General features: G+C 43.2%; 1 protein-coding gene across 2 annotated transcripts in view; it reads left to right on the plus strand.

Annotated features, from left to right (window-relative positions):
* LOC144499778 (protein furry homolog) overlaps positions 1-12149 on the plus strand; it is a 302728-nt gene that overhangs the window by 225275 nt on the left and 65304 nt on the right. For both annotated transcript variants that reach the window (XM_078222227.1, XM_078222228.1), the window contains exons 42-44: positions 5109-5296; positions 6960-7054; positions 9919-10526. In XM_078222227.1, coding sequence (XP_078078353.1) covers positions 5109-5296; positions 6960-7054; positions 9919-10526 — 891 coding nt within the window. The remainder of the gene's footprint in view (positions 1-5108; positions 5297-6959; positions 7055-9918; positions 10527-12149) is intronic.

Raw genomic sequence — 12149 nt, forward strand, 5'->3', positions numbered from 1 at the left:
CATAGATTCAGAGAAAGATACCGCAGAAAAGGAGGCCATTCCACATATATTTTATTTATTTTATTTATTTGTCACAAGTAGGCTTACATAGACACTGCAATGAAGTTACTGTGAAAATTCCCTAGTCGCCACACTCCGGCACCTGTTCAGGTACACTGAGGGAAAATTTAAAATGGCCAATGCACCTAACCAGCACGTCTTTCGGACTCTGGGAGGAAACCGGAACACCCAGAAGAAACCCACGCAGACACGGGCAGAACGTGCAGACTTCGCGCAGACAGTGACCCAAGTCAGGAATCGAACCCAGGTCCCTGGTGCTGTGAGGCAGCAGTGCTAACCACTGTGCCACCCTACTGTGCCACCGTGCCGCCCCTGTATAGTACCTGTATCAGAAAGAGGTTTTTTTTACATTCTTTTGCTGGACTTGGGGTGTTGCTGGCTAAACCAGCATTTTAACTGCAATCCGTGATGTCGGTAAACCCACAGTGCCATTCGGGAGGGATTTCCAGGATTTTAGCTCAACAACAGTGAAGGAACAGCGATGTATTTCCAAGTCAGGATGGTATGTGGCTTGGAGGCAAACTTATAGGTGGTGGTGTTCCCATGTATCTCCTGCTCTTGTCCTTCTAGATGGTAGAGGTCGTATGTTTGGAAGATGCTGCCAAAGGAGACTTGCTGAGCAGCTGCATCTTGTAGCTGGTACATACTGTTGCCAACATTCGTCAGTGGTGGAGGAAGTGAATGTTTAAGATAGTGGATGGAGTGGCAATTAAGTGGGCTGCTTTGTCCTGGTCAGTATTGAGGTTCTTGAGTGTTGTTGGAGCTGCACTCAAGTGGAGAGTATTCCATCACACTCCTAACTTGTGCCTTATACATGGTGAGCAGGCTTTAGGGAGTCAGGAGGTGAGTTATTCTCCACAAAATTCCCAGCCTCTGACCTGCTCTTGCAACTACAGTATTTATATGGCTACTTCAGTTCAGTTTCTGGTCACTAGTAACCCCAAAAATAGTGGGGGATTCAGCAATGGTGCTGGCATAGAATGTCAAGAGAAATGTAGGTATATAGAAGCCGGAGTAGGCCATTCAGCCCATCAAGTCTGCTCTGCCATTCAATATGATTATGGCTGATCATCCACTTCAGTGCCTTTTTCCCACACTATCCGCATATCCTTTTATGTCATTTGTATTTAGAAATCTGACAATTTCTGCTTTTAACATATTGAATGACTGAGCTTCTAGAGTCCTCCAGGGTAGAGAATTCCAAAGATTCATAACATCTGAGTCAAAACAATTTCTCCTCATCTTGGTTTGCACACACAGGTGGAATTCTCCCAAAAACGTCCTAAGTGTCCAACTCGTGGGAAAACTGGAGTAATTCACGCTATTTTTTTCAGTGAGAGTTCACACTAGTATCTCTCACACTCTGTCCAATGCAGAGGCCACCAGCGTGAATATCATTAGATTTCAGGAGGTGGAGCCTATTCCTGCCTGGGAGGCTGAAACCAGCAGGCCTCTGCGCATGCGCAGTGGCTTTGAACTGTCAGTTTCCCTGTTTGCTGGCCAGCTCAATTGCTGGATCCCCGCAGTGCTGCCCCCCAACCCCCACACGACCCGATCGCGCCCCCCCCCAACCATTCCCAGCTGGCCTCGACACTGCCCCCCACCCGCTGTGCCAAAAGCCCCCACTCCCCCCTCCCCGCAACCCCCACCCCCGCCCAGTAGGCCTCTACCTGGCAGGCACCCCCCCAACCCGCCCCGATCTCCAGCTCCCCCAAAACAGATTAACCCCCCCCCTCCCCCCAGCAGTCCTGACCGCCGCCCCACCCCGAGCCCGCCCCGATTGCTAGCCTCCCTCCTGCCCCCTACGATCCCCATGCAGAGTAAGAAGTCTTGCAACACCCATGCAGAGGGGGACCCCACACCCCGATTGATTGCCCCCAACCCCTTGGCACTTCTCAGTGCCTGATGTGCAGTGCCAGGGGGCACAGGCTGGCATTGCCAGGGTGCCCATGCCCAGGGGGCACTACCCCCATTCTGCCCGACCCCCTGAGGTACCCCGATTGCCCCCTCTTCACTCCAGCGGGGTCAGGCCACTAGTTCCTTGAAAGTGGGGAGCTAATCTGAACCCTGCTGGAGTAAAATACTCCTGGCGGGGTGGAAGATGTTAGCGGACCCGGAGAATTCAGTCTCAGGCTCATTAATCACATTAAAATAACATTAAAATAAGATGTAAAGGACTTAACTGGTGTTCTCGCCGGTTTCCAGTGCGACTCAGATGGCGCCTGAAATCTGGCGCTGGGAGATGCGCGCACGGCAGGAACGCATGCACGAATCCTGTGCATGCCCGGATGCAAGATTCTCTCACCACGCCGTGCTAGAAAATTTGTGTGGCGGGGTCGGAGAATCGCCCCCATCGATTCAAATTGACATACAATACGTTTTATTGAAAAAGATTTTCTCTGCACGGCACAGATACAAAACTGAAAGTAAAACAGCAGCCTGCAGCAATACCCTCATGACATCATCATCAAATCATGTTATCAGTTATTAAAGCAACTTGCAACCCTTTTAAATATATAACAATACACCATTCTGGGAACAAGTCTGGTGAACCTTCACTGCACTCCCTCGATAGCAATAATATCCTTCCCAAGGTTCTATGCAAATGAAGCAAGACTTCGTTACTCCTGTGCTCAAATCCTCTTCTGATAAAGGGCTAATATACCATCCAGAGAAATGATAGAAAAGTTAAATAATTACTTTGTGTTAGTCTTCACTGAGGAAGATTCAAGAAATCTCCCAGAATTAGAGATCCAAGGAACCAGGAAGTTACACCTTTTAATGTATTTTCCCAATTTGCCCCTCATACCTTCATAATTTCTTTTGTTCAAACATATTACCCTGGCTTCAGATTGAAGTATCTCACTTTCAAACATAATGCAAAATTAGCACATATTATGATCACTCATCCTTAAACGTTCTTTTACAACAAGATTATTAATTCATTTCTCATTTATTTCTCATTACATAATATTAGATCTAAAATAGCTTGTTCTCTGGTCAGTTCCTCAACATACTGCTATTGAAAACCATCCCTTACACTCCAGAAACTTGTCCTCCACAGCATTAGTACTCATTAGGTTTGCCCAGTCTGCATGCAGATTGAAGTCACCCAAGATTACTGTATTATCAATGCCACATGCTTATCTAATTTGATTTGTACCATTCCCCAACAGTACCACGACTGTTTGATGGTCTGTAAACAACTTCTCCAATGTTTGATGTCCCTTGCTGTTTCTTAGCTGCACCCAAACAGATCCCATATTTTGTTCTTCTGATCTGAGATCCTCCCTTACTAATGTATTGATCCCATCCCCTTTTATCAGTGCAGCACCACCTCATTTTTCTTTTTGCTTGTTCTTCCTAAATGTTGAATATCCTATTGATTTCCACAGAAACCCAGCTGATTCTGACCAATTTAGTAGTGGTTGCATTGGCCAAGAGAGGCAAAAGGTCTGGACCATCCTGGAAATACAGATAGAAGAGATTGCATGGCAAAGCATGGAAATTATATGAAATAAAGCAAATTTGAAGTTTAAAAATATTTACTGAGGAAAAGTAAAACATTTAAATGAAATTAGTAGTTCATTGGGTACTTTGCTGATATTACTTATTAAGTAATTTACTTCTTCACTTCAGCACCCTGTTTTTCCACCATTCCCAAATTTACACCATATTCTTCAGTTATGAGAATGTGTTCCAAGGACAAATACCTCCACAGTGTCGGTAATTCCATTCAGGCAAGACGTATTCTTGCATTAATGGATGACATTTTGGTCTCCCAACTGAAGTGTCAGCATAGGCTGGATACTGAAGTCTCTAGAATGGGGCATGAATCTATGGTCTTAGACTCAGAGGTGAAATTGCTACCAGCAGCCAGTGCTGACATTTTCTGTGCTAGAAACTTGAACGGGTCACCCAGATGCACTCAAATACAGTTGGAAGACCAAAATCAAAACTTCTAAGTTTTTCTTTCCTCTCTGGTCTGCCATTTTGATCACACATCTTCTCTGAAACATCCCACCATTTGGATAAATGGTCAAACTTTCCTGATGCACAAGCTAAGGTTAATATCCAACTTTGAGTTATTAAATAAAATGAAATTCCGATCATCATTCTAAGTCATATAGGGGACGATTCCAGCAGCACAAAGGGCTGGGAGACATCAGCGGATGCCGTTTAGTAGGCTCCCCGCTGTGCAACACAACATCCGTGCATCTCCAGGACTCAGATTTCCAGCATTGTCAGCTCCAGGGGAATGGGGGACTGGCCTGGAGATGTCCGGGAGACCAGTGATCGGGAGTAGGGAGGGTCCCGCAGCCAACGATGGGGGTTTGCAAGGCTGGCCAGCGATTAAGTCGGCCAACGATCGGGAGACCTGCAGTGCAGGGCTACTCTGCATGCGCCAATCTCCACCCTGACAGATCGGCGCATGCGCAGTGGCCCGTTCAGTGCTATGCTGCTAGCCTCTCCAGCGGGAATAAGCCCTGTCTCCTGATTTTCAGCGTGAATCTCCCTGAGGCACTCTGCAGTGCACAGTGTGGGAGATTTATTTTGAAAATCCCACCAAAAAAACCAGCAGGAGTTACTCCCGTTTTTATGCGAATTCAGCACTTAGAATTTTTTTAGGAGAATCCCGGCCATAGTCTTTACAACTCCTCTACCCCAGGCTCTAGCTCATCCCCACTATCAAAATGTCCTTTAATTTAAAATGATCCCTCCCATGCACCATAATTTGATTGATGGGTACCATTCTTTTGTTTGTTAATGACTGCCTTTTGCCACCCGGCACTGTGCCCAATGATCATGTGCTCTTTCCTGTCAAATGTAAACAGGAAGCTGACCGGAAATGAAGATAACAGTCATGCTGCTAAGATCAGGACAAATTGCTGTCTGCCTTGATTGCCTCAATTCCCTGCTTTAAAATTAGGAATGTGTTTTTTTCTACATTGCTTAATTTCGAGAAATAATATTCGATATTGTTGATAAACCTTATCTATTAACAGAACATTTATAATAAAGATACATGGTCTCTCCATTTTGCCTAGGTTGCTGTATGGAACAACGATTGAGTGAAGTTGCTCTACAAACAGCACTTTCCAGCTCATCACGGCATTATGCAGGTCGCTCATTCCAAATCTTTAGGGCATTGAAGCAACCTCTTTCTGCACATGCTTTATCTGACTTACTGTCAAGGCTGGTAGAAGTTATAGGAGAACATGGCGATGAGGTTCAGGTATACTTTACATGTGTGATTAAATTCTCTGCAAGTTACTGTAAAAGGAACTAGAATTTTGAATATTTTCCCTCATAATTTAGTGCTTAAGTACACTGCCTGCCTAGTCTGAGACCTAGCCATAGAAACCAAGAAGGTTTGAAGTTGGATTTCTGGTCACTGCTACATTAGCTGAACACAGGTGAAGAAATTGAAGGTGCACTGTGATTCGTTTTGATCTCCCCAGCTAGCACTTGTCAGAGTTCTTGATCACTGTACATTGAATCCTTCTGATAAGTAGGTGTAAAATGAGAATAAGGTCATGCTTGGTAATATCACCAAGCTCGAGAAGCCGAACATCACTATCTGAGCCCACAAGTGCTGGATGTTCACATGGCAAACTACTGAAGAAGTTCTGGTGGGCCCGTACTTTAATCAAGTATGAGTCACTATTTCCCTAAAACTTAAAAAAACTGAAAATAAACAGCTTGAATTTCTTCCAGGCATGTTGTTTTGGGCCACACTAATACTAAGCTACCATGGGCTGAATTTCAGGTCAACAGTGAAACAATGGTGCTCACTGTCGACCTTGAAAAAAGCTGCCCAAAAAGATCAAGCGATATTTTGCATCTGGATTTCTTTCTGACACCAGTTTGAATCTGTTGCCAATTCAAAGGGATCTCCAGGCTTACCGCAGCAGTCTTGTCATCAGGCAGGGGAAACTGCCAATTACATTGAATTATCCTCACAGATATCAAACCAGGAGGTAAAACCATTGAATCCCTTCACTTTAATTTTAACTTTTACATAGGGACCGTAACAAATAATTGGGACACATAAGATTAAGATAGATGCTAAAATGTCATGGGCTGAATTTTACAGGCCGTCTGTGGGCAGGAAAACAGGTGGATGAACCCTTAAATTAGGGTGCCCTGCCCTTGTCAGTTTACCTGCTGCAAAGTGATGGTGAAGAGTCGCTTTGGATGGGTTGCCCATCTGTGGCCCAATTAAGGCCCTAAGTTTGCAGTTAGTGCCCAATTAAGGGTCTCATCCCATCACTGCTCCAATAAAATAGGTGACAGGAGAGGCTTGTGCCCAACTTGTAGCTGGCAGGATCAGCCTAGCAGACTGCTGGTCAATGAAAGTGGGGTGCCTCCCTTCCAGGTCCCCCGTGTCAATCAAAGGTGCTCCTCTCAAAGTTTTGCCTCCCCACATCCACTCTCTCTCCCTCCTGTCCTATCCAGCATATTCCCCATAACCTCACCGGGGCACATCAACCTGGCCCCAGTGAGATCTCAGACTTACCTAAATGTCTGGGTCCACCGTTGAACTCTGACCTACCTGCAGCACCAGCAATGGCCACCACTCCTGTTTGGCATTGCCAGTGTGCAGAGCTGCCAGCCTCCAATTGGCCAACAACTCCATGAGGCAGGACGTTCTCCTAGAGGTGGATGGAAGTCCTACCTCATACTAATTTTAGGCTATCACTCAGAAAAGTAAAGCAGAGTGTGTCAGCTAAGCAGAGGCGAGCATGCACCCATTAGGAACAGTTATCGGATGAATGACTACTCTGTAATAATTATTTAGCAAACTTTTCTCTATAGTATAACTCTGTCAAGTTATACTTGTAAGAAAGTGCTGTTTACTAAACTCTAATTTTAAATATCATTCTATCTTATGTTAGGGTTATGTAATGGAAGCACTCCTGACACTGGAAGCAGGCATTGACAATTTGGCAGATTGTTTAAAGAACAGTGATTTGTTAGCTGTTCTATCTAGGTAAGATTTTTACTTCTTACAGAACGTTCTGTGATGTTTTGAATGTTATGTCAAAAAAAGGTTTTGTTCCAAAGCTAAAAAAGCAAGATTACAAGTTGATGCTTTATTTCCTACTGCATTGATCAAACGGAATTCTTTACAGAAACGATTTAATATATTCAAACATATGCAGACAAAATACCAAGCCAAATTGGATCTAATGCTGAAATCACCAAAGTGGAAAGGAAAATATAAATAGCTCATGTATGCTGACATTTCAGTTTTGGAAAATTAAGAGGGATGTAGCTTCTTAAAAGTAAGTAGCCTCATATATAGGAGCAAAAATTTGTAAAGCTTTTCTAAAGGCTGTACTAACAAATATAATTTTAAGCCTTTATAGCTTATAATGTAAGATGATTAAAATATCTTTATAAAGGCTGCAAAAAATAAAATATTGGGTTGCAAAAAACGTTTTGGGCTATAAAGTTTAATGATTGATCATAAATTGGTACAGGCAGATAACTGGGAGCAGGTGTCCTGAACCAGTACATTGCAAATCAGAAGCAGAAGCAGAATTGGGGGTAAGAGACCATGATAGCTATTTTGAGATGCAGTATCTTTTTTTCTCTCAATTTTTTCTTATTTAGTTATTCAACATTTTAAGTAAATTGACACTGCAGTTGGCAGTTCTGCCCTCCCATTTACTTCCTCTGGCCCCCACATGCCCCCTATGACAAGCTCTGCCCTCTCAGGCCCCTCATGCCCCCATGTCAAGGTCTGCCCTTCTATCCACTCTGATGTTCCTTCATGCCTCCTACACCAAACTCTGCCCTTCCATCCTCCCTTTCTGTCTCTTCAAGGCACCATGCCAAGCTCTAGCACTTTCAAGCTTATTGACTCATTGTATACTTTCTAGATCACAATGATCACAAGAAACCTTTGAAAAAATATTATTCGTTGATATTTATTCATCCATTAATGTTACCATGTGCTTGAAAAGGAAGTCTGGACCAAGCAAATAAAAGTATCAATCATCCAGATTCTTTGAAGTTTCAAAAACCACAAACCCTTGAAACTAACTTATCAAATGTCAACAGACATTGTGAAATTAACTGCAGAGATCAGAGAGCTGAGCTGTCAATCAAACAGCGTTTCCTCTGGGGAACAGCTGTTCGTTTTCTAATAGCTGAGGGAGCTCTCAGCCAAGTCTCAGGAATGCATCAAGGCCAAGTCAAGATGCTATTCGGTTTTAAATCCAAAAATGAGCTCAATTGCATTCATCTCACAGTACTTTTACAATTCCACCTATTTGAAGTGGCCTCGAAACATTTTCATTTAACCACAGGTGGGACAGTGGTGACAGTCACATTCTTCATTGCTAGGCTGCTGTTATAGACAGTGTGAGCAGGCTGATACATGGATGATGGCCATTTGGGTGAGGCACTGGAGAGCATGCAGCATTTGTGGAACTATATCCCAGAAAAGCCAATGTCTTAGAGGAAGAAGACATGAACATAGTACCAACGAGGGAAAAAGTAATATTGCAGGCTATTCTTAACTACATGAATATAATATGAGGTTTGCTTCATCATTCACAAGAGTACATTTAACAGCAACATTCCTTGCTATCAACATTTTAGGTTAAAGACTCAAACATTTAGGGTGGAATTTTACTGCCGCTTTACACCCGTTCTGTGGTGGGAAAATGCCGTAAAATTGGGCGTAAAACAGCTAGCTCAAATGGCGCCGGTTTTCGCGACCGGCACGATTTTATGACAGCCGGATTTCCGACGCGCTCAGCCTCTCACCGGAAATGGGCGAGAGGCTAGTTAATTTATTTAAATTTATTAAAATAGTGTTTTGAATATATTTAGCGAGCCCGGTGCTCAATTGTCCAGGCTCGCTTGCCTTTATAGCCTCGCTGGGAGAGGCTCTCTCTGGCTTGGAAAACACCTAATCTCCATGAACGGGGAACAGTCATGTAGTCCTCGCTGGTGCAACAGGAGGCTATTGAGACCCACACGGAGAGGCCAGGGCAAGGCAGGGATGCCCCTTGGGCAGTGCCAGACTAGCAGTGCCACCCTGGCACCTTGGCAATGCCCACTGGGCAGGGCCAATGGAGGGGTGTGGGTGGACGGGGCATGTGGGGACAGTGTCAGTGGGTGTGCAGGGCCAATGGAGTGGGTCTGGGGACGGGGGGGGAGGCGGCCCACTGCCACTTTGCATGCAATTGGTGGGTAGGGCAGCAGGGCTGCAATCGCTGGGGGAGGGCGGCGGGGCCACGATCGGTGGGGGAGAGAGGGTGTCCACGATTGGTCTGGGCGGCGGGGGCTGCATCCCAGGCTGTGGGCCCCCGCGATCGCAGTGGGGGGGGCGTTGCTACTTGAGGCTGCTTGCAGTAGCAAGGGCCTGACAGTCTCTTTGTCTATCAGACCCCTGCTACCGTTAATGCGCATGTGCAGCATCAGAAGTCTGCACATGCGCAATACCTCCCTCTACAGGCTGTCTAGCGAGTTAAGTCCTGCCTACTGCCTTCTGTAGTGGGAAATGGACTCACCCAAAATTTTAAAGATTGGGCCTCAAAATGCGCCCAAAAAACGGATCTGGGACTCTCCCAGTTTCACGCCCGCCCAAAGAATCTCATAAAATTTCATCCTTAAATGTTTATGTTGGTGTATGCTATTATACAATATATGGAATTTTATGGAACAGAAGGAATTCAAGTCTGCCTATCGAAACTGTGCCAACTTTTTGAAATAGTGATCCATCCACTTAGTCCAATCCCAATCTTTCCCATTCTCTTTAAAATTTAATTTTACAATTATTTATTCACTTTTATAAATTTGGCCAAATTATGTGATGTTAATTTAATTTGTTTTTATCAGGTCTTCCTCACCTGATTTCATGATGAATACCAAACTGGCATCAAGTCGGAAGAGCACTGGGCAGCTGAACCTAACATCAGGAATATTGAACAGTGGTGGGATTACTGCAGAACGCAGTAGACATCAGAGAAGCTTTTCTGTGCCAAAGAAGTTTGGTGTTTCAGACAGATGCTCTGATCCTCCACGTAGTGCTACATTGGACAGAATCCAGGCAAATGGACAACAAGTTATTGTGTCAAAAACCCGGAGCTCATTCTCTCTTAAGGACAGCATAATTGACCCAACCAATATTAATAATCCCATGAATCTATTGGCCACTATTTTCTGGTCTGCAGTAGCACTGATGGAGTCAGATTTTGAGTTTGAATACCAAATGGCACAACGATTGTTAATTAAACTTCTGATACATCTCCCTTTGGATAAAGCAGAAACTAGGGAAAAACTTGAAAAGCTACAAGGACAGCTGAAGTGGACAAACTTCTCAGGGTTACAGCAGCTACTGCTAAAAGGATTTACTTCTCTATCCACCACCGACCTAACTCTGCAACTCTTTAGCCAACTGACTCCTGTTTCTCGAATACCTGTGATAGATTTAACTCAAGCAATAGGTAAATGTGTGGAATAATTACAATCATCAAACAGTTATATAGAACTAATTGAAAATGGTTTTTGGCCTTTTATATTGAAGGGACTTGGTTATTTATTGAGTGTTTTTAATTTTTGCTAATTGCTTAATGTCATGTTTAAGTAAGGCTTGGTCACAATGGGGCGATTCTGCATCCGTTGGTAATTTTGCTGCTAAATGACTAACACATGCAATATTGGGTTTAGCATCTCAGTTAGGCAATAGAGTAGCTGGTTCAGATTTTTTGACAGTTTGGTAGCAAATAACGGGCACAAAATCAGCAGTAATGGATCGTCCCCCATCTATTATATATACCACCTGATTTTTTTCCCCACCAAGAGTTGATGGGAAAAAAACTGGATGGGGTGTAAAGAGAGCCATCAACATATTCTTGGAGTTTCCTCACATGACCGTCTGTTTACTGCCTTTCATCCCCCCACCTGCATAAACTATATTTTTAAAATTTATGAATGAAAATGTTCAAAGAAAATGGAAATGAACCTATTATTCTTTTCCTGGATTTCTTTCAGGAGGATTGGTAACCCTAGTTGTATAACAGATAGGGATCTGGTACCGTCCATTTTGCACCCATGACAGTTTAATTTTAGCTACTGTGAAATTCTAAAGATAACTTAATGTCCTCTGTGACTTTCAATTTCTGTGCCTGATACTGTGAAAGTAACCAAAGTCTTGAACAGTCACATCTATTTCCACAAATGGGCAGATAGACAGGGTGTGGAGAGGGAGCATGTAAACCATTATAATTGGCAAGAAAAGGAACAGATTGCTCTGCACCTTAGAGAAAATGGACAGACATTTTGTGGTTATATTTAGAAAAGGGAAAAAATAAACAGGATATTTAAAGGAGAAGTTGGGTAGCCTATGTATCTTGGAGGTTCAGGGAATAGTAAATGTTTAGAGCAGATCAGTAAAATTTACATTAAGATAAAAGTAAAATACTGCAGATGCTGGAATCTGAAACAAAACAGAAAATGTTGGAAAATCTCAGCAGATCTGACAGCATCTGTGGGGAGAAAATAGAGCCAATGTTTCGAGTGTAGATGACCCTTCATCAGAGCTCTGACGAAGGGTCATCTAGACTCAAAACGTTGGCTCTATTCTCTCCCCACTGATGCTGTCAGACCTGCTGCGATTTTCCAGCATTTTCTGTTTTTGTTTTGTGTGAGTAAAGTTTACAAGCCTATTTAATGTGCAGTCCAGTGTGTTCTGCTGTGCAGGCACTGGTACCTTTGTAAAAATGCCTACAAAAAAGTAGTATGCGTATATTTAGCAGTCATACACATGCTTTACTGATTGAATATGCCATTTTTAGTACTCATAAAGCAAATATTTTAGAGTAACCAACTGAATTTATAGCAAAAATGTTACTAAAAAGTCTGAAAGTTATAAAAGTGGTCAAAAATCTAGATACATTTATATGGAAAGATTTATAAAAAGAAATGTAAGGAGGTGTTTAATACAAGTCTCTTGTTAAAAAAAGTTTCTATTTAATATTGATCTGTTGGAATTTGAACTAACATAAAACCAATGCAGTTAAAACCTTTAAAACACATTCAATTTCCAATGATTTCCTAGACTTTGTTTT

Source organism: Mustelus asterias, chromosome 10 (genome assembly GCF_964213995.1).
Source record: "Mustelus asterias chromosome 10, sMusAst1.hap1.1, whole genome shotgun sequence".
Taxonomy (NCBI): domain Eukaryota; kingdom Metazoa; phylum Chordata; class Chondrichthyes; order Carcharhiniformes; family Triakidae; genus Mustelus; species Mustelus asterias.